Here is a 24,444-nt window from a genome sequence, read left to right as displayed (position 1 = left end):
AACTGACTTCTTTTAGCAGGTTTCATTAAGATAATTTTAATGATCTTTTCAATAAACATCGATGGTAGTGTAATTAAACATACACTTTTACGGTAAGGTTTACGATTTTTATTAAAATATATATAGTAATTTAAATAATAGGCAGTATGATTTAAAACACTAGTTTTTCGTATCGTCGTTCGATTGAAATACAAAAGTGGGGATAACCATACAACATAAACGTACATAAATTTCACCATATCATACGGTTAAGATTCTCATACATAAAATAAATAAGTAAACTGAATACGACACTACCGCCACGGTTTACTCTATAAAACTCTATATAACGAAATTTCATATTTGTCAAAAACTAAGTTTGACATAATTGATAAAAACATTTGTCAATTTTTTTGGCATTACCAGTTTTTCAGATATTTAGGACTTCATCAGAAACAGATATCAGTCATCCAGAATTATATATTAATTGATTTTAATGTATATAAGACAAATGTCATATGTTACCCCCACTTCGTACTTCGTGTAAATAAAATACTCAATACAATACAATAGACAAAGCAATCGGAATCATTCATACACGGAAAATAGAATCATCATTCCAAGAAATTATCAACATCGCTTTTATCAAGATCATAATTTATCACTTTCACATTATCTTCACTTGACTTGACTTCACTAAAATTTCTCTCATCACGAATGCATTAGAATACCGTTACATATTGCATTTTCCCAGTAACTCAAAGAGTTACGATTAGTCGAATCTTTTTAACTGATTATTATGAAATGGAGTGTCTTTATAAATATAATTCCGTTAGAAAAATACCTCTTACAAGTTACAATAATATCTCAGCCGTTTTTATAAGTTTTTATTAACTTTTACCTGTATGGAACTATACGTTGTTTACATTATTTCTGTAAATTTCATTGTTTCGCTCGTGTATCTATCTCCTTGAAGAAGAGAATGAAATAGTGTTTTTTTTTTCACGACATTGACATTCAAGTGTTTCAAGTTTCGATCTTCGGTCAGGCAGACGTTAATACGAATATTTGTTATTTAAAATTGTAATAAAGAGAATTATATCTTACTTTCTCTACTTTTTATCCTTCTAGTAATAAAAACAGCGGAGACATTATTGTTACTAGTGTAGTACAGCGACATCTATGTAATGTGGGCGTATCTTGCACGTACCAGCCTACTTTAAGTATTTAACAATATTTTTAAAGGTCAGACAGTTACTTCAACTCTGGTGTTCATGAAGAAAACACGGTATACATTGTCTACACGTATGAATATTCTTTTCTTAGAACTCCTTACATAAAACCATATAAACAAATCAATATTTAATCAGTGTATTTGAGATTTACCCAATGGACCTAGGTTCGAAAGTGGGCAAATGGCAGTTGCAGCAAAACGCACACATTACAGAGACGCCTCAACAAGTATCACTTGTATCAATAAATAATATTATTAAAATTAGCGACTTCTGTATGTTACTCGCTCACACATAGAGAACGAGCGGGAAGCGACTAGAAATACCGTCATTTTGATTCCAATATTTATTGACGCAAGTTATACCCAACAACATTTATGTAAATCCATTTATTTCACAGTCCCATATGTTCTCGCTCTCAAAGGAAATAATTACTCTAACTTACTCTAACGATCCATACGTCACCACTCAGACTTTAATTAGGAATTATTACGTTTAGGAAGTACTATTGGACGATTGCAGTTGTGTTGTCCGGTTGGCAGGTGGTAGAACATCTCGTTCGTTGGGTATGGACCCGCGCTGGAATCAGAGTATAAGTAGTATACTATACTTTACTACATTATGATATACTTAGTATAAATTAACTATTAACATTTTTTGCGACAATATTTGCAACAATTTTAAATGCAATATTTTACACATTTAACATCGAAAGTATAAAATTATTGAATATTTTTTCTATAATGATCCGCCGTAGAAAAAGAGAAAAAAAATAATTGACCTAAAATTTGTAACATCCAAAAATAAGCCTATTCCAACACATGTCGCTTACACGTTGGCGGGTCAGCGGACACCCCGCAAGGGGACGGCGAAGTTATTGCAACGAGTATATTGAAATTTTTACTTCTATGTCTAACTATAATGGAAAGAAATTGAGGTAATATAAATATTAGACGATGTGAATTAATCTTAATTTATTTAGATTATTATTTTATTATTGTTGTATTACTTTAATATCGTCAAAAATAAGAAACTACCATTTGAAACGTATTGATAGGTCTTGATAGGTCAACCAACACCTTTGTTTACATTTGGACACCTAATTACGAATCAGACTATACGTATACATACGCGTGAGCGGGTCCGCGGGCCGGCTAGGAGCCGCGGCTGCTGTAGAACAGCACGCACGGGGACTTCCACCACGCGCCCAGCTGCACCACCTCGTCCGCGCTCACTGACACTATGCTGCAAGTGAAACGGTATATTGTTAGAAAGGTGGTACAACTAATATGGTTCGACCGAGGAGATGCTACCGAAACACCGATTTCTAGCCAATACTATGCTAAAATGCACAGATTTTTTTAAGTTTGTAGAACCAGTATTATGGTACGGCCGTTGAGTAAGCGTGTAGGCTAGTGATAGAAGGGTGAATTGAGAATTAGACCTTTTGCTTCACTTTTATATTAAGTCGAACGAAGCGGTCACTACGCGTTGTTTTATTTTTAATGTGTCACTAGACTTTTGCCGCAGTTTAAATGTTGCCAGTAATTATTCAATTTGTTATGATTAGGCCACGTAGGCCACGAGGTTGCGCGGGTTGTGCTCCGCGCACAGCACGGTGACGTCACGCCGGGAGCACCCACCTGAGATCGTTGAACAGGTACCAGGCGTGGTCCCGGTCCCGCTCGGGCACGCGCACGTAGGCCACGAGGTTGCGCGGGTTGTCCTCCACACACACTACGGCTGCTGTTAGCAAATACTGCTGTTCCGTTGGCCCAGATTTCTTCGGCTTCGGCAGTAGTGCGCGATTCGGCTCCGATGGGGATAGATCGCACTGAAAAATTGTATTGTAAGTTAAAAATAACGATTTAGTACAAATTTATACGGCAAAATTCTCTTTATTGACTAATTCATTATAAAAAAAAATATTATATTGGTACAGTTGAAAGCACACACAAAACATACATAATTAATTTTATACAATCGTTACCTTATCATTAATAACAATATCCCCATCGGCTTGCAGTCTAATGTTCAATATGTGCGGTAATATACACGTAATCTCTTGGTTCGGACTCTTCAGCGCCGTGGACGGAGATGGCGCTGGCGGTCTGAAAATTATATATTGATCTTTTAGGTATTTATGACGTCATACTGTAATTATATACTGACATTTTAAAAGTTTTATCTTGATACCAATTCGTTAAATTTTTCAATGGCTAATCCATTCTAAATTTTACATTGCATTTTACACAGTTTCGCCTGTAATATATTTGTTTTAATAGTCAATATTCTATTAACAAAAATAAAGTTTTAAGTATGTTTTGTTATAATTTTTGTCCATAACAAATAAAAAATAATATTAAGAGTACATTTTCAGACGCCTTCGCGCATTCATGAATAACTGTTTCCAAACTCACGTGACCACAGATTTACGCGATTACGGAAACGCCCGCAAACTCGACGAAACACGATCGTATACTCCAAAGATCTAAGCTTAAACATTTTTTAAATTTATGTCAGGGTGTTTAGGTACAAAACAAATACAGGTCTGTGGTGTTTATGTACTTTTATATGTACGTGGGTCTGATTGTTCGTGCACTTGCCTTTGTATGTTTTTTGTAGTGACGGGAATGTTGTGTAAACATTAAAAAATCCTGTGCAATTTAATAAAATATAAAATAAATGACTCATACATACTCAGAATAAACTGTAAGGGTCTAAAATGTTCACCTCTCGGGATGTTTGAATCTACAGCCGGGTCGGGCGCAATGCAGGCCGTAGCGACACGGTTTACTGCTACCACCACGCTTCGCTATTTCCAACTGAAAATCATTAACCATTAAATATCTAGAAGTAAATTCCTAAGAAAATGTTTGGGAAAAAACAGATGACTGATGCGCCAATTCAGTAGTTTTTTTCATTTTGTAAGACTTTTGTTGCATATAAGAAATATATTACTTACTGTTTCTTTGGGTGGTCCTTTTGACCAAAAAGTCTTTTCGTGGGCAGACATTCCACCGCAATTGATAGCTAGAACTGGTGGTAACCTGCAAGTATAAAAAATAAACCAAATAAACTTAAAGTCTAAGGATATCATTGTTTTTACTGCGACCAACGGATAACATTTGAATTTGTCGTATAGAGGTGAAGACTGTATAGTTCAGTACAGTGCGCTCTGCCTGTCGGACGTTCAAACGCGTAACGCACAGTGACATGCACTTTACTGCACAGAATTTATCCTAGTGTGCGGACGCGCGCACCGGCTCCGGTGTGCAGTGTGCAGTGCGGGGTACTGCAGCGCGGCGTAGGACGTACGGCCCCGGTGTGCAGTGTGTAGTGCGGTCAGACAGTCAACAGGGACGTCATACCCTCCGGGACTCTCATATGCTAAGGCAATGTTAACATAAGGGCGGTGGGCATGGCTTTTCGGGTCTCGAGGATACCCTCTTTGCCCGGGCAGATTCTCAGGTGGTAAATACCCCCCGGATTTTTGATATTTATTCATAATAATATAATGTTATTTAAAACATTATAGAATAATGAAAAAATATTAAAAATATATCATCCCACTGTTGAGTGGGTGATTCGGTACTTATGCGTCGTTACCGAGCGGACGGTCGGCCTCCTGATGGTCGGAGGTCGCCAGTCCAGGGAGTACCCGCGGGAGCGGGCGCCCCCAGGTGGGCGATCGTGTAGGGGCGCGAACCCCTTTAAATGGGGGTATGGTCCGGCCTCCGCCCGCTCATACATTGAGCGTGCGAGGCGGACCACAAACTCCTCGACCGTCTCCGTGCAGTGCGGGGTACAGGGCGGGCACCCACCGTACGATGCGGCCGCGCTGCGTGGTGGGCGTGAAGCGCGCGCAGTGCTCGCACCAGGCGGGCGTGCTGCGCCGCGCCGCCAGCGACGCGCGCACGAGCTCCACGAAGCCGCGCGGCTCGCCGTCGCGCGACGCGCTGTTGTACTGCAGCGCGCACGCCAGCACCACTGACTCGCGTTCCTCCTGACATATAATGGAAATACTTTAAACCAAACATTTGTAAAGTCCCGTACCCAAAGGGAAAAACAAAACCCTACGCGCGAAAGTGCGCGTCAAACTTCTAGTCCGCTCTGAAGTTGTTGCGCGCAGGTATAGTCAAAGAGCCAATGCGGTCAAACATAAGCATATACTCTAACACAGCTATGTACCCGCGAGCGACAGCGGGCAGCGGTCGAGAGGCGGGGGGTCCCGCGCTGTCTTCATCCCGCTAATATCTACAATTTTCTGTTGCAATGCCACTCGTTTCTATATTCAGAGCGGACTAGAATTTTGGCGCGGACTCTACTAAGCCTTTTCTGTTTGTCCATCTATCACAGGGCTCTAACTTTTGAACCGTAACTGATAGACAGTTTTTTTTTACAGAATTTTTATAACGGTGACCGTTATAAGAACAATACTAACAATAAAAATCTTAAAAATTAATGGGAGCCGCCATACAAAAAAACCGCTATTTTTCGACGTTTTCACCGTTATCTATTAAATCATAATAGATATACAGTTCTATGGCTCTATGATAATAAATATTAAAATTAAATAATACATGAAAATTTATTAGTATGAAACCCTCCATATACGAGTTCAACTCACACTTGCTAATTATACAATTATATTAAGTACAACATTACATAAATACATTTAACACATACCTCCTTATTACACTTCAAACACCTATTGAGCTGGTGACGCCCAATCGCGAAGAGCTGCGATATCTCCGACTCCTCCCGATCCTTGGTACTGTGTTGGTTGTTAGTCAGCTCGTGGTTGGTGCTTGGCGCCGGACTGGCCTCGGGGACCACGACTTGAACAGGTTTGTAATTCAAAATGTAATTAAAAAATATGACAACGTTTTTAATGACAAATAAAATGAGCTGAAATGACGGATGCCAGATTTTATCGGAAGAGGCCGTTGGCAACTCTAAATATTTATTTGTTAGGTTGTGATTAAATCTAAATAAAAAAGTCAATTCAGAAAAATGTTTTTTTTTATGACTCACAATGAAAAAACACTCTTATTTTTATTTTAGATAATGATTATTAGAGACCAAAATTCTACTTACGTAACAGTCATGCGTATCTAGTATAAGTAATAAAGAGAATATTTCATTTCAAATCAGGAATCACAAAAGCACATTATTAAATATATAGAAGAAAATGTGGCAATATTTCTGACAAAGAGGGGTTATATTCGACACACAAACACACAGATTTCACTAAATCTACATTAAATTTCTTCAAGAATATTAAACGTAGAACGGAAACAACAAATATAATTAACGACTTACGTATATATCCTTTGTGGGGCAAAAAGAAAGAAATCGATTACTCGAATCATTTCAAGCTTCCGATTAGACGTGTTTTTAAAATAACTATAAACTTAATCATAATGTAATTTCTCTTACACTACCGGGTTTGGGTCTCCTCTCAAAAGATAACTTTAGGTCATAATATATTCCTACGAGAATTGGAATTACGAGAATTTTTACGTCATACACTTTTTAAAAAAGTGTGTGTGTGTCAGCTACGACGCACGATTGGAGTTTACTCCTTACGAACGATAATTATGATATATATCGAATAGAAAAAAGGGTAAATGAACGCATCTGCTAAAATGATAAGAGAAACAAACATATATCTGTAATTATTCGGATTATTTATATTACTTCAATAATGCGTATTACATAAAATATGTTACAAAATAATATAAATAATAATAATAATAAGGGGTGCTTGTCGGGCAACCTCCACGAGTGTCCGTGTAAGCGGACCGGTGCACCCTGGGCGGCCCGTCCAACAGCAATTGTTGTTGGCGGCCGGCGAATAGTCCGACCCCAATCCCCACGTGTGCAGGTACCGTGCCGATGGATGCGTAGCTGAGGGGGTGCTCAGTTCCGAACGGTCCACCTCCGATACTTGGCGACCTCGGAGAGTACAAAGCCTTATCCCAGCATGCGGGGCTCTGCCGGGATGGACAGTTTAGTTCCCTAGCTAAAACCGTGGCCCTTAGCAGGCCGATTATGATATGGACGACAATAAAATAAAAAACAAATATAATTTACGGTCAAAAACAAAACACACAAATAACGCTGATTCAAGTTCATCTCAGACACAAAACGAGACACAAGAAACAAACACATCAGTCACTAATCAGTCAACAAAATATAAAAGTAAATCTCCAGAGTTGTACCCGGCCGAGGATGTTTCGCAGGCAGCTGCGGCAATGAAACCTGCGACCACCAAGGCTGGCAAACCCCGTGTGCGTATGAAGTGGGACAAAGAAATAAACATGTTCATAATGCGCACGTATTACCGTATAACAAAGTTAGAAACTGATTTTACAACTTATAGACAACAAATGCATCAAAAATTCATAGAAAAATATAATTACACAGAAATAACAGAACAAAGAATATCGGATCAAAAGAGATTTATAATTAGAAATAAGCGATTGTCTGATGAAGAATTAAAAATAATCAGAGATGAAGTAGCGAAAGAAATAGAAAAAGAAGATATTAATGTCAATCAACATATAGCACCAAATACATTACCAAATTTACATAAATCACAAACAAATTTTAGAAGACAAAACAGAAGTAATCGAAATAAAGATTTAATCTCTAATACGCTGTTAGATGGAGATTTAGTTTCACAGAATAAAGAAGAAATCACAAATGAAGTTAATACAGAGGCGTTAATGCAACAACTAGAGGCCAACATAAATAAATATACTGGAACAGATCCAACCTGCAGACCAGTTTTACCTAAAATTAAAACATCAAGATATTTAACACATTTGATTAAGACGTTTAATACAGATATATTGCCAACAAAACTTAATTTAATAAAGACTATCATAGATACACATACTCTAATATACTGTACAGCACTCACAATTGCAGAACATTTAAATATTAAATTGTATTGTAGAACTAATAATAATAGACATAATTACAAAAAACCAGCCTGGCAAATTAGATTAGAAAACAGTATAGAAGATTTAAGGAAGGATATAGGCAGGTTAACACAATATAAGGCTGGAAATAACTCCAAAAAGCTATATAAAAATGTAATAGAAATCTTAAGTAAAGCAAAACATCATAGTTCCCATGAGCAATTAAATAGAAAAATAAATGAATACCTAGACACCCTTAAACAAAAATTAGCAGTGAAAAGTCATCGATTAGCTAGATACAAGAAGGCAAAGGACAGAAAGGATAATAATAGATTATTTACAACAAGTGAGAAACAGTTCTATAGAAAAATTAAAAACACGAGTAATAATAACATTACAATTAAACCACCCTCAATAACCTCTTTGAGAGAATTTTGGTCGAACATATGGACGCATAACACTGAACATAATAGAAATGCTGAATGGATCCAGTCCGAAATAAGCCGATCACAATTTATACAAGATATGCAACTTGATGACATAGATGAAGAAGAGCTACAATGTATAATCAATAAAACCCATAATTGGAAAGCAGCAGGAATAGACGGAATACACAATTACTGGTTTAAGGATCTTGTTTATTTCCTGAGTTCTTAAGTAAAGGTCGAACATTTCTATTACCAAAAAACAATAAGACTGAAGATCCCTCACAATATAGACCTATAACCTGCCTTCCAACGTTGTATAAAATTATCACTTCAGTAATTGCTAATAGAATTTACAAACATTTAGAAAAGTATAATATTTTGTCAGAAGAACAAAAAGGTTGCAGACGACATCATATGGGATGTAAGGAGCAACTAATAATAGATACCACCATTTTAAAACATGTAGAAAAATCAAAGCAAGATCTTTTTGTTACCTATATTGATTACCAGAAGGCATTTGATAGCATCCCCCACTCATGGCTTATCCAAGTTCTAGAAATATACAAAATTAATAACACTCTCATTAGCTTCCTTAAAAATATAATGACCACTTGGAAAACAAATTTTAACTTAAATACCAATAAAGACCAAATAAATATAGGGGAAATAAAAATTAAAAGAGGAATTTTTCAAGGAGACTCACTCAGCCCATTATGGTTTTGTTTAGCCCTTAACCCATTATCACAGCAATTAAATAATACAAAATTCGGATACAACATTAAATATAATAGACATACTCTATATCAACTGACTCACTTATTATACATGGATGATCTTAAGCTTTATTCTAGTTCAAATATCGGTATGGATAGGTTATTAGATACAACAGTTAGATTTACGAAAGATATAAATATGGACTTTGGACTTGATAAATGCCGAAAACTGAATATTAAAAAGGGAAAGATAAAGGGTGGTAATTATAAAATCAATGAAGAAAATCAAATAATAGCAATGGACAGTCATGAGCTTTACAAATATTTAGGTTACAATCAGTCACGGTTACTAGAACACACAGCAATAAAAGAAAGTTTAAAGAAAGAATATATCAACAGGCTTCATGTCATATGTAAACAACAACTCAGTAGTAAAAATTTATTTAAAGCTATAAATACCTTTGCCATTCCGATACTTACATACTCATTTGGTGTAGTTAAGTGGTCAAAAACTGAATTAAAACAATTAGAAATAAAAACAAGAACTATTCTCACTCAACACCGACATCATCACCCGAAATCTGCTATAGAACGGGTTAGTATACCTAGAAGGGAAGGAGGAAGAGGACTTATAGATATAACACAATTACATAATAAACAAATTAACTCTATGAAAGTATTTTTTAATAATAAGAAGGAAAATAGTGAATTACATAAAGCTGTAATGCTAGTAGACAACAAATATACGCCATTAAACCTTAGTGAAGAAAATACAGAAGCAGTAGATACACAAAACCTTACAGAAGAAAAACATAGGAAATGGAAAGAAAAAGAATTGCATGGGAGACACAAACACGACTTGGAACAAGCACACATAGACAAAGAAGCCTCGAATAAATGGTTGGAGTTAGCAGGTCTCTTTCCTGAAACAGAAGGTTTTATCATAGCCATACAGGATCAAGTAATAACAACAAAGAATTATAGGAAATACATATTAAAAGACAACACAATAGTCAATGATCTTTGCAGGAAATGTTTAAGTAAACCAGAAACTATACAACATATTACTGGCGCATGCATTACACTGACTCAAAACGACTACACACACAGACATAATCAAGTAACCAATATCATACACCAAAAATTAGTAATAAAATACAAATTATTAAAAGAGCCTCACACACCATACTATAAATATTTACCTTCCTCTGTTTTAGAAAACACTACGCACAAAATATATTATGACCGCACTATTCTTACAGACCACACTATATACAATAATAGACCCGACATCACACTTATAGACAAACAGAATAAACATGCATATATAATAGATATAGCGGTGCCAAATACAAATAACATACAAAGTACAATAGTTGAAAAGATTAGAAAGTATACTGAACTGCAAGAGGAAATTAAAAGAGTTTGGAAAATGAATACGGTAACAATAGTTCCCATAGTAATTTCATCGACAGGTGTAATACCAAAACAGCTCTCCCAAGCACTAAAAATATTAGATTTACCAAAGTTTACTTATATAACATTACAAAAAGCAGCAATCCTAAATACATGTCGGTTAGTTAGGAAATTTCTACAGTTAGATACAGATAATAAAGATAATAATTAAGTAGCATAATATAATATATACATAAATATAAACTTTGATATAATATTTACAGTCATACACATATATATATACACATACATACATATATATTACATAAAACAATAGATACTCGTATATAATATGACGTTCACTTGGTGTAAGCCCGTGACCGCCATTACTACCGATTCGCCTACATCTGAGTCGAGACTTTTAAAAAGTATACATACAATAATAATAATAATTGTGTTCAATTTATACAAATCCAATTTTAGGATGATTGATTTCTTTCACTTTGAATTATAAGTTGTGGCAGAACTTCGTAATACGCAGGCGCGCAACACACACGTACAAACATACGCACACATTCAACTCTCAGACTGGAGGTAGTGAACTATACAGTGAGACTACGAAGTATCGCGCAAAGAGGAGACCCCGAGAATGAGATACGCTGTGTAATGTATTCCATCTCATTCTTTTACACGTTCAATCCTACAGATATATATGTTTGTCTCTTTCTACGTTACGCCTCAACTTTTCGTGTTACACTTGATTTTACTCCTCATAAAATTTCCGTACCGGGCCTTATAACTCAAATCGTTTCTTAAGGAGTAAACTCCAACAATTAGAAATTGAAGAGATATTTTTTTTTGTTTGTACACAATAATCTCCGAAAGTATCAGTTGGATTTGAAAAAATACTTTTAACTTTGATAGGTCATTTGCTAAAGAAGGTTTTATCATTTATAAAAACTTATAACCTGGAAAAGGTGTTCCATCTTGACCTCTGTGAAATATGTACCATCATATACAAGGAAGGTCAATGAAATTGGTCATTGGTTTTTTTCATGGGAAGAGTGTGGAAAGTGGGGCGAATTGGAGCAGGTAAACTAGCAGAGTGAAGAAAATGTTGTGAATACAGTTTTTAAAGTTAATAACATGTATCATTTTATAATTATATATTTTTTTATAATTATTTTTTATTTTTAGGATTATTTCTAACATGGTGCTATCAACCCTACCTTCCTCAGGACTCCGCCAGGGCTCCGCCCCCTCCCTATACACCTCGGGCTCGAATGCCGTCGGTCCGAGGTATTCCACCTCTGTGTACTGATAGTCCTCTGGGTACCCGTTGGTCAGTCTGTTCAGCTTCACGATACGCGGCTTCGGCGGACTGTTCGCTAGTAACGCTAGCTCCTTCTCCTTCTTGCGAGTTTCCAGGATCTCGTAGTGGATTTGATGGAGGATGAAGCGGATCCAGCTCTGTAATTAAACATTTATATATCACATGACAAGGGATAACATTTACACGTAGCGTTGGACTTCAGCTATACTTATGTCGCTTCTACATTATTCTTCTCAGTTGTGATGTGATCGGGCTGGGAGCCAAGTGATGTGATGAAGCCAACTAGGCGCAGGCGAGGGAGACCATGGGAGTTTGAGGTCCCATAATATCGAGAGACACATGTCATAATCAGGTGTGTTTTGATGAGATAAAAGTGCGATTGGTAAATGGTTATTGCTGCGTGTTGATTTGTCATAAACTTTATTGGAGTTGATCAGAGCACTGGGAAATAAGTCATAATGCCTCATAATGTGTCTCCATTACCGAATCATTTAAAGCAGAATACAATGGTTTTATACCACTGTTATAAGACAAAAACGTCGTGTAACTGTAGTGCCACCTAGGGTTTCTCCCTGAACCTATAATGTGACACCTAACGCTACAGGTTACACCTTACGCTATAGATTACACCTAACGAACTTACCTGGATCAAAGACACCAAGTCGACCCTTTGATCAGGACCCCGATCAGGCAATATCAGTCCTAAGGCAGCGGCTTCGGGCACAGTTCGGAACGCTCTTAGGAAGTTACTTGCTTGGCACGGCGCCCCGCCTGATGTATCTAGCATCCTGAATAGGAAACCTGGAAGAAATCTTCAATTTATTATATAAAAAAAATATTAATTTAAGGTTTATAGACTCCGGCACCATTTGACAGACAACATTGAAATATATAAATGTTATTAAAGATTTTTATACGATCTCGTCCTTTTCTATCTTAACGCCTAGATGGCGTTGCGCTGTATCGATTACCGTAAGAAATTTACATAATAATGAAGTTGTAAAGTCTGCCAACTTACATTTCAGGATACACTATATTTGAATGAATAGAAGTATGGAGGTTGCTACGTATTGGTGTCCAGTAAAGATAATATTTTTTATGACGATAACAACCTTTTGTATGTAAATCAATTCTTTAACTCTCTATTGATATTTATATGAAATTATACCTTAAGATTCTTAATTTCTTCGTGCACGTAATAAAGACAATGAAAATATTACCAAGTTCGCAGCTCAAACAGAACTCTTTCGCACAAGTGTGCGAGAGCAACGTCGACTTTAGAGGTGGCATGTAATATAAAACCTGCAAATAATCAAATATTTTATCAATCATTTGACATAATTGAACATCAAACAAAAACCACAAACGTAACCGCAATCCATGCAAACTGATTCGAAATATCGGCAATAAAGAAATTACAACTGCGTATCGTATCAGTTAGAAATAAATCATATTAATTATTAATTAAATCATACAAAAAGTACATATTCGCATCATTAACGGATTCTGCGAAAACATACATAGTCATTCGCAGATGTAATGTATTTAAGTGAGATATTCCGCGTTGTTTTGTAATCCTTTTTTATGTAAACCAAATCATAGAGTAACATTTTAATTGCAACAGTTTTTACGCATTAGACTTAGTGATTACGTCATACACATCAATAACTCTATCCTTTATAGATATTTCTTATAATCACTAAATTACCTTTCAAGATATACTACCACAAACAATACATGTCAGTGTTTACTACATTATTTATTTTTTGGCCTAGACTTCTCTTAAAATTATTATTGTTGATAAAAATTCATTACTATTCCAAATAGCATAGTGACGTGATAATAAAAAAATACCTGTAACATAGGGTTGCAGTAGGAATTGGGAAGTGTTGCTTCCAAGCCAGGCAGTCCTGTTTTGTTACACTGTTCCAGCTCGTCATTAGGACCGTGCTTGTTGATTCTGATGTCCAACTGTAATGTAAACATAGGTAAATGATGTCAATTCAAATTTTAATGTATGTGAATCATGTCCAAGTGTAATGTTGAAATCGGTAACTTTATTATTGTTTTTTTCATGTATGTATGTAGTATTTGTGGAAAAGGGAATTAAATGCATACAAAAATGTTATTTTATATATTTCCCTAATGCTAAAAGCAATTTACACTGGTGATTTTGTGAATCAAAATTATATTACAGAAATCGACCATTATTGGATGAATTTACGATAGATTCACAATCCAGGAGGATCCAGCGCCGATTCCTGTCATATTTAATTTAATATATAATCTAGCACGAAGGACCATTTTTAGACATACAAAAATATCTAAAAATCCGCATTGGTACAGTGTGGAGTGTAGACATTTTAGTCCTCCCTAGTTGAGGGTTTTAGTTCTAGTTTTAGAGTAGAAAATAAAAGTGAAAATGATTGTATTAATGTCAAATAAACCTCGAACCAATCCTGAACATCGAAATGTACTTTTTTTGACATTCAACGGGCCCAAATGGTTGTTAAGTATGCACGTTGTCTATGCACTCGGTCAAATTGTGCCATAGTAAGAACGGTAATGACGACAAATGTCATGTGTCTAGAGGAGAGCTATCTCTAGTGGTAGTCTTTACGAACCTATTCGTATTATTTGGTCAATAACACTCATCACCAATTAACAAGCATCCATTTTAATTGGCTTTTGGATGCAATAGAGGTAATAAATTGTGACGAATTTTCGTAACCGTTTCAACGCCTCGAAGATACGTCGAGTAGTTGATCATAAATATTTTATTAGGTAAGTTATTGATTTTTGGTTTATACTGTCAAGTTTATTAAACTTAATGTTTATGCTTATTGCCTCCCAAAGCTGCGCAGTAAAAAATTTGTCCATCAGTGAAGTTTACCTATTTACTGATGGCAGTGATGGATTAAGGCTAATTAAAATTAATCAAGTGTAGTCTTTCCATTCGTTACTTTAACTTCAATTAAGATTATATCGAAAAGGAATGTTAATGGAATTTATTTTTTTACTGTATGTGAATCGAAAAAAGTAAACTATTCTATGATTTTGGAAGAATTCTAATAAATAAAAAATTTGTTGCTTTAAAAAATGGAAACAATGCATTATTTTTGCTATTCATCCTCTAATTTTTAATTAACTCATTCTAAATAATTATAATTAGTAATATTTTAGAATTATTGACTAAATTGAACGTAACAGAGGCACCTATTATTCTTTAAATATTTCAAATTGTGAAAAGTGACAATAAAATGGTATAAAATCAACAGTTAAAAATTAAACAAAGTTTACTTTAAATCCTTTATTTATCGTTTACAATTTTTAAATGTGAGAACAATATTTACTTAGATATTATTTTTAACCTAACTTGAGATCAAAATACAATTATTAATGATTAGATACATGTTTATTACGACTACAATATCTTTGGTATTTCTGAAACTTACAATAATAAAAAAATTAACATTCCTTTTAGATATACATCGGCGAATAGTAGACTAGTATACGAGAAAGAGAGGAATAGACATAAAAATGGATTGACAAACATTTTAAGTACTTAGTGGAATTGTAAAGACTAGAAAATATTGAATTACATAATTATCACGCGAGTATATAATGCTTGCACACGATACAGGGTTACAGAGAAGCATGAATACCTACAGAGACTATCAGAAAATGGCTGGTGTGATTAAAAACTGTCACTTATGAGATATGATCGACCTATCAACAAACGGACGACTTAGCTTGAAAAAGAAAAATCTCCTAAAATCATAAAAATACTCGTATTATATTACATATAGTAATTAAAAGTGTGGAAAGTCAATTATTAGTTTCATTTAATTATCTTATTTTTTTTAATGTTTAACATTAACAGTAACTGTTAATTATTGTTTTAAATTGTTAATTTATATTAGACGTTAGATATTGCATATTATTTTTTTACGTAAGAATGGTTGCATTGCTAAACAACATGGGAGAACTTCAAAAAGTGGGTCTAAATTTAGGGAATTAGCTTTAGTCCATTTGTTCATAAGTCTATGTGTAAAACATATTATGAAACACAGAAGCACAAATATATTAATTAATTCATTCATTTTGCATTGATTATGATGAATTTGTAGTATACAATGAAATTTTGAAATGACACAACTTTTAATGTGATGTATGAAAGATATAAACATATATTTGTTGACATATTTCAAGTTATACTTCTTTAAGCGCATTTAAAGTTAACATTTTAAAAAGATGGCTAAGCCGATTTGTTAAATGTAAATAATGGTGAAGAAGCATGACGATAGATGGCGCTAAGCGTACCGAAGGTTTAAATATATTTGATATATTATTATTTTAATGTACTGAGTTGCTACAAAATTTTAGCGATAGATAGCTGTAGTGTATGGGACCTTGCGATAAATTTGCAGACTGCTACGCCGAGTTAAGGATGAATGCATGAGACATCACTAGATGATGATATGCGTAAAGTACTTCGTACTCTGATACTTATCTCTGATATTTAATATCACGAGTGCCACACTTATAAAGTCTCGGAGACTGACTGTCACGTGCATCAAATACCTAGCTTAGTTTTCGATAGGTGGCGCTATGCGTCACATCCTATCTGTCTTGTGTTTTGGCTCGCATTTTATATTTTTTAAATAATGCCAAAGAAGTATCCACCTAAATAAATAGTATGAGCACGTGGATCACCCCTAGTTATAGTAGGTTTTTGGTCTTATATTCGAGTAAGTTAGCCATATAAAAAATTGGATTACCTTCTGATAATGTTTAGGAATAGGTTGAGCGTGATACTTGTCCTCGCTTCTCGCTTTGAGGTCTTCCAGAGTATCCGTGACGTAGGGGATCTGGAATGGTAAGAAAAGTAGTTAATAGCCTCTTTACCGTTTAAGAATAACACGTAAAATTTTAATAATAAAATATCTCAATAACTTGCAAGCATATAATGAATGAATGAATAGTTGTCATTCTATACTGCTATGATGTTTTTACGGACCTCGAGGAACCGGGGCAATTTTTAACTCACTGATTAATAAGTAGACTGCTCGCTCGTGAGGTTAAGGTTAAGAGGTACCGTGAGGCTAGATTGTCATTGCATATTAAGTCCTTCACATGGTCAGAGGACACTTGTCTCTCGGCTTAACGAGGGAGCGGGCGACACTACATAAGGTGGTTTTATTGAGCAAGAGAGTAAGAGCTACTTTGACCTAATAAAAATATATTTAGATATCAAACTAAAACCAACTAGAATAATCAATAAAAATACCTGATTTCTCTTGCGAGCTTTAGGGTTCGGGGCGTATCCTATAGGACCTTGCATTTTCATCGTCTTGAGTACTTCGGGATCTATGGATCTAGGTTTTCTGAAATTATGAAATATTTTAGTCCGTTTAGTCCGTTAATAACAGCATCAGTGATAACTCAGGTAATCAATGAAATTAGTTACTGAGCCACAGATAGATGTAATAATTTAACATCTATCTGAGGCTATTTGTTAATATGTTTAAATTTTACATTTTTTTAAACATAAATCTGAATTTATTTAACTGTCTGTGTAACGAGGGGTCAAACCAGTATCTATCTAAAATTCGACATCCACGACTACTCCACGTGACCAACATAAAATATAATCATTATTTAAATTCATATTCATACCTGTACATCCGTTTGAAGAACTCCTCAGATAACTCATTGAACCATTTCTTGCCCGAGTTCAAAGGTGGTAGGGTCACGGAGGAAATGTTGAAGTTTGTGTCGGTGACGCGTGCGTATGGGAGTACGGGCATAGGGTCCGCGAATTCAGTTTGTCTGCGAACAATATTGTGGTCGTTATATTTTTATTCTTTAACAGCTTATATTGGAAAATACCTTTATATTGTGTAAAACATTAGACGTGTAAAACATTAAAACGACTTACAGCTTTGTCTACATACAATATTGTGTCGTTATATTTTTATTCTTTAACAACTTAATTGGAAAATACCTTTATATTGTGTAAAACATTAGACGTGTAAAACATTAAAAAGACTTACAGCTCATGGTTACCATTTGGGCCTAACATTTATTTTTTATTTAAATCACTTTTATCATAGAAAAAATAATACCCTTTAAAAATGAGCACTAACAAATATTTGTAAGATTTTTCCTACTCTGGAAATAAATGGTCCAAACGAAAAATGAATTCATAGTGACACTACTTATTACAAAAATAGGTAAGTTATTATAATTACCTGGAGAAATTATTGTAAACCGGTTCATGGTTATGTTGAGCAGAGAACAGGTGAAGATGGCCAGCTTGGTTGCCGAAGACAAGTGCTTGGCTTGTTGATGACACATCCATCACACTGCAGAGTGAGCTTTGGGTGTCCACCTAAGGGATAAATGCATCCATTATTTTCTGATATACAGGGTGAATTAATCCTTATAGTTTCAAATTTGGCCCTGAAGGCCCGTTTTAAAAATTCACCCTGTATATGGCCGTACATTACTAGTATAGATAGTATACTAGATATATAAAATGCGTAATTTGTCTTGACTACATGAAAAGTAACTAACTTAGGAGGTCAAGTAATTGTTATACTGTTCTTAATATAGTAGACAAACAATTGTTTTTGTTTCACATTTAGATATGCATGTGCAAAAGATTTTTAATTTTTTACATGTTGTGTTATGACGTTCGCCTCTCTATGACATCAAATTTCTACACACCCATGCTAGAAGGCACATTTAATTGTATCAAACAAGTGACCCGACAGTGCGGTCACGTTGCGAAAAAACACTATTAATGAGTGGAAACCAAGGCCGCTGAGATGAACATGGCCTCTCCAGGCCCACTAATAATGCTACTAATCCTAAATCTATTAAGTATAGGAGGTCCCTTACCTGGAAAACTGACTGATTATCCCCACTAGAGGGCGTATTAACTTGAATGAGTGCAACATGACCGTCGCCCGACACAGCGGCCGCTCTCCCAGAGAACACCGGTAGGAAATGGAGTAGCAAGGGCGGCGAGGCTGTTGATATAGACCACGCGCCCTCCGAGCTGGTGTTGCCGCGGAGGTACCGCACGTCCCATACAACCACGTAGGGCTCTGCTACTGCTACGTTGCTGCTGTGAGAGAAAAATGTTTTGTTAACAATAGTTGTTATAAAAGGGTAACATTAAGTTGATGACACAATATCCAATTGACATCACTTAATACCAGTCCTTCAAAGCAAGTCCTGAGTTGTAGCTTTTTCAAGAATATATGAATGATTAAGGTATATAGTTGGCCAGGCAACAGAAGTTTATCTGTAGGTATTTTCTATATAATTATTGACCAATTATTGCTGGTAAAATATCAACTAACCGCAATTAAATTTCAATTTTTTTTTTTTAATTTCAGTATTGTTTAAATAAACAAGGCCAATAGACAGGGCTTAGAAGATATTTTAATTTCTTTTGTAATTATATAAATAAAATTTTCTTTTGCAATTATATAAATAAAAAACAAAGAACATTGATAATACTCACGTCTGAGTAAACCCACAAGTGATAAGCAAGTCGCCCTGCATATCCAGGTCAGAGAGACAGGCGGCATGAGCCCTAAAGCTGTGCTCAGCTGTGCCAAGTGTGCGTATGTCTCTGAGCGAGACAGTTCCATCGGCACTACCACACGCGACTAGAGAACCGCCCCCGCTGCGTAACACTGCACAACCCTCTTGTTCGATGGGCTGTAACAATATCATAACGTCGTAATCTTGGGACAATATGATTATGTATGTTTCTATAGTGTGTAACAATTTGAACATTGGGGTCCATGGCAAGACAAAACATTTGTTAAACAGACCATTATGATGAAGAGTAAAGTACCCTTCAGCTAAAGTTACACTACATTTTCGTGAGTTATAGTAACTTATAGTACTTACAATAACAGTTTCCTTCATTTTAGTGAGATCCAAGTCCAAAAGCTTGTCTTGGTGACCGCCCATTAGAAGCCTGGTTTTGTTAACTTCATACAGACATTGCATATCTGTCATGTTGTCAGACCTGTAAATAAAAAATAAATGACAAATGACAAAAGTGAACAAAAGCCATGATGGCTATTCAAAATGTTAGCTCCAAATATCTCAGGAGCCTATTTGTCCACAAGACATCCCTCAGACAAAAACAAATATTCACAAAAAATATATTTAAGGGTCGTAAATGGTTGTAGTAGTTCCACTACATCAAACGTTGCTACACAAATTTCTGTCAGAAAAGCATAGCAATTTAGTTTTTTGTAGTAGCAACATATTAAATGTCCAAGTATGTCTCCCAATTCTATTTGTTGTTGATTACCTATTGCTACCTTTCCCAAATTTGGTTTCTAGCTTACAATTTTTTAAAACAAAATGATTAATATTACAATTACATATCAAAATAATAACATACTTGTAAGTGTGTTTTGGTATGCCTCTCCGGATCTGATGTCGCAAAGATGATTTTGTTAAGGCATATATTCCTTCCTCAAACGTTATTATGTCTCTCACTTCATCTGATTCATGTACTTGGAATGATGTATACTTCTGCATGCTTGGGCCATAGTAAGATGTTACGTGACCCTTTAAACAAATAATAATTAGCAATGTTAGATGTAGTAATTTCAATTACTACACATTGGAAGTAATTATAGTGCTATAATTTCATAATATGATCAACTAACTTATTGGCTTCAAATAAATTAGGGGCAGGAACCTATAACTTTCAGTATAAATTTGGCTGTAAAACCTGATGATATTTAAACTTAAGTACATACTAGACCTCCTTTACAAGCCTTTGTCAACAATCTTTATAGAGTTAATGTAGAAAATAAGCACAGCCCAAATAAATACAATGAACTAATTATAATACTGTAACCTAACTAAATAGCTAATAATAATAAAAGCTTAATATACTCAACCTTATTATCATATTGGTTTTTCGACCAAAACAAAAAAAAAACAAAAATCATTTTAAACTTACACCCTGATTCCCCATCCATACGAGCTCTTCATACTTGTCAAACACAACTGCTGACACTCCGTATCTGTCTCCGCCATCCACGAGAACACTGTTGCGGACTTCATACTCTGCATTTTGATCTGGCACCAGATATGTTTGGGTGTGGGAATGGTATTCGGCGTGGTATTCTATAAAAATTAAGAAGTGTCTTATAATATTATGATAATATCATAAGCTGTGGTAGCCTAGTGGTTAAGAAACTCTGCCCCCTGATCAAAAGCTCCGAGGTTCAAAGCCCAGGCCCTCACCTCTGATTTTCTGATTGAAGTTTTGTGTATATTAGAAATTAATTTTCACTTGCTTAAAGGGTGAAGAAAAACAAAGTAAATAGGGGAAATCGAAAAAAATAAAAAAGTTTTCAAAGGTATGTGAAGTCTACTAATACGTACTTGGCAACTACAGTGGACTACGGCCTAATCCTTCTAATTAAGAATGGCGACCGGCGCCCAGCTTTGGATATCATAACATATTATTTTATGTTAATGTGTGATAAACAAAAAGGAAATATATGGACACATGTTAATTAAATGAAAAATAGTTATAATAACTACAATCCTTACTAATATTATAAATCCGAAAGTAACTCTGTCTGTCTGTCTGGTTGTCTCATCTTCACGCCTAAACCACTGAACCGATTTTAATGAAATTTAGTACAAAGATAGTCTGAGACCCGAGAAAGGACATAGGATAGTTTTTATCCCGGAAATCCCACGGGAACTAGGGATGGCGATCTAAGATAGATTAATCGGAGAATTGATCTTTTGGACCCAAAACATCGATTATTTTAATCGATATTAGTAAGGATTGAATCGAAAACTATGCATTTGATCAAGTGATGATCTTTAGTAAAGTTGAAGGTACGAATTTTCAGTTTTATGTATGTTATATCATTTTCTTTTAAACGCGGGCGAAGCCGCGGGCAAAAACTAGTTTAATATAAAATAAAATTATGATAAGATATACATGAGACAGGAGACTGTCTTCTTATCTTTATATCTTTAATCTATAAAAATAAATAAAATGAAAGTATCTGTTGCTATGTTATCTGTCTGTCAGGTATTTCCAAAGGACTGCACCAGTTTAGACAGGATTTTCGTCAGTTAGTGTTACAACAAGTAACTTTTATTTTACAAAAAGATTTATTTTAGGGTTACACACAAAAAAAATCCCATGGAATGTTCGGGCTATTTACAGTTTTAAGCACAAGACAAATAAACCTTGGCTTTCCACTTTAAACGTTTAAATTTTCATTATATGTCATTGTGAAAATATTTGAGAGAAATCACATGTACTTATTTTATTGTAAAATTAAATATCACCATTAGGTAGCTATTCCTGAAGGCTGTTGAAATGTCTCAGGTGCCTATCTGAACATTAACCTAACCTTGAAAGTTTTCTAAAATATCTTGAAAGATGTGTGGAGTGCACACTCACACTAGAACAACTTTATTATCATAAGAGCAATCTTCAACCACCACTGGCCATCACACCATAACATATCGAGCACAGCACTATTATTTGCAACATTGATCTACAAGACTTTGGTCATGTGGTGTCAATTTGAATTAAGAATTATTGTTTTCCCAGAATTGACTTTAAGCAACTTGAAATTCTCTAATATACTGAACATGCGATTTGCTTATTGGGAATTCTATATGAACATGTCAAGAAATTGTATATTATAGGAACTTATTGACTTAAGTTAGAAAATATGAAAAATATATATACTATGAATATTACCATATCTAACAAAAATAATTTATGTACAAATTTAATCTAGAAATATAGAGCTGCTGCAATCCATTTATGCTGCTACAGCCCACCTAAACCTAAAAATTAGAGTTGCGCAAAATGTATCACTAAAGTGAAAAGAGTGATATATATCTTTTGAACTCAGTGATATATATCACTCTTTTAGCTCAATAGCTCACTTTAGCTCAGTAGCTCTGTAAAGATACGCGACATTTTATATCAGTATATCAGAGAATCAGATCAAAATGTTTTGACAACATTTTTGATTCCTATAATTAATACAAAACTGGCAAGAAATTATATATGAATTATCACAGCCAACGCTATTTGTATATCCCGGTTTCCATGTTCTTAGCAATAAAATATTTTAATTTAGTGTTTAATACGTAACCGTAACTGTTATATATCTCAATCAACGCATTTGACTCGAATCAGGCTCACTACTCACTCTCAGTCAGTCGCTCATTTGACTCATCGCTCACTCGCGAGCTAGTATAACACTGTTGAGTTGAAGAAGATCTTATATCCGGAATCGTTTGAATCTATGAACTAAACCATGTGATGCGGATATAAAGATATAATTCAAATCCGTCGGAGTTGATGAGTGATTAGCTCTTTGGTGAAGATATATATCTTTTATATCACTCACTCGCGAGCTACACAATTCTACTAAAAATTCGTCGGAGTTAATTAAAAGAACGATTGAACACCAAGAAAATAAATTGAATACATAAGAAAATAAAGTAAACAAAACTAAATTAACATAACAATATTATTACAAATAGATTAATATTGTTTCCCTTGTGTATTGCTTTCTTTTTAGTCGAAAAATATTACGGCAAATAAGTATATTCCTTGCGCAGCGAAAGCGCAGAATAGCCACGAAGCGGTTTTTTAAGGACTATCAAAATACCTCAAAAACTACAGAACAACTGAGTAAATACCACATAATCAATGTCCTATAATATCGACATATTCACTTTACGAAATTCTATCATACGAGTCAACTTTCAGCATAGAATAGAATATATAAACCTACCAGTCAAGAGTTGATTTGTTGGTATACATAGGTCGGAGTAATGAAACTCCATTTGAATTTCGAACACACTCTTGTTGATCCCCGCCATGTAGGGGATCTCTTATAACTTCTGTTTTAAGTTAATAGCGATGTTTTATCGCTATTGTCGGCTAAAATAATTGAAGAAAACCCACGTCGAATACACGGATGCATCACCAAGCACCAAGCTTTCTACATGAATGAGATGACATGACGACATGACACAGCATTGACGTTTACTTGTTTATGGCTTATTTTACTTTTTATTTCGTCCTTTTTGGTAGGTTAAAATGATTTTAAATCTTTCAGTCTTGTTTTTCGTCCCAATTTAATTTCTTCAAACGATAATAATAAAAAAATATGTTTTTGTAGTAAAAAATATATATAAGATAACCACTCTTCCTTGAGAAGTTGTGTAAAAAGACTATTATTATTATTATTTACTAAAAATAAAAATACCTTTACTATTACAATTTTATCTCCTTATAAAATCGACAAAAAGTACCTAATTTTTTTTTCTTAGCTTTTCTCGACTTGCCGGGCACAGCACTGCTCTGCCCCCAGATTCATAATTCAA

The 24,444-nt window shown here is 34.8% G+C and overlaps 1 protein-coding gene across 2 annotated transcripts; it reads right to left on the bottom strand.

The window, feature by feature from the left end:
• Positions 1-913: 913 nt before the first annotated feature.
• PAN2 (PAN2-PAN3 deadenylation complex catalytic subunit PAN2) lies at positions 914-24,095 on the bottom strand. Of its 2 annotated transcripts, none has more exons than XM_073092944.1 (22): positions 23,850-24,095; positions 21,020-21,186; positions 20,450-20,619; positions 19,945-20,065; positions 19,550-19,749; positions 18,919-19,147; positions 18,267-18,406; positions 17,692-17,844; positions 17,303-17,399; positions 16,794-16,883; positions 13,867-13,983; positions 13,233-13,314; positions 12,656-12,813; positions 11,909-12,149; positions 5,901-6,052; positions 5,036-5,217; positions 4,177-4,261; positions 3,945-4,036; positions 3,202-3,322; positions 2,855-3,045; positions 2,343-2,456; positions 914-1,790 (listed from the first exon to the last, which is right to left on the bottom strand). In XM_073092944.1, exons 1-21 carry the CDS (start codon positions 23,935-23,937, stop codon positions 2,366-2,368), a joined length of 2,967 nt encoding a protein of 988 aa, XP_072949045.1. In that variant the 5' UTR covers positions 23,938-24,095; the 3' UTR covers positions 914-1,790; positions 2,343-2,365. The 2 variants fall into 2 exon arrangements, with proteins under 2 accessions (XP_072949045.1, XP_072949046.1); XM_073092945.1 differs by having other exon boundaries at positions 18,919-19,144.
• Positions 24,096-24,444: the final 349 nt, after the last annotated feature.

This window comes from Epargyreus clarus, unplaced genomic scaffold (genome assembly GCF_041222505.1).
Source record: "Epargyreus clarus isolate Ecla_fem2 unplaced genomic scaffold, WU_Ecla_fem_2.2 ptg000004l, whole genome shotgun sequence".
Lineage (NCBI taxonomy): Eukaryota > Metazoa > Arthropoda > Insecta > Lepidoptera > Hesperiidae > Epargyreus > Epargyreus clarus.
This window is presented reverse-complemented; position numbering and strand designations above follow the sequence as displayed.

Coding starts and splice junctions, on each gene's coding strand:
- PAN2 (XM_073092944.1), bottom strand. CDS start 23,937: ATGGCGGGGATCAACAAGAGTGTGTTCGAAATTCAAATGGAGTTTCAT. Junction 17,845..18,266: donor GTTTACAATAATTTCTCCAG/GTAATTATAATA, acceptor TATTGTTCGCAG/ACAAACTGAATTCGCGGACC. Junction 16,884..17,302: donor AAGCTCGCAAGAGAAATCAG/GTATTTTTATTG, acceptor TTACCATTCCAG/ATCCCCTACGTCACGGATAC.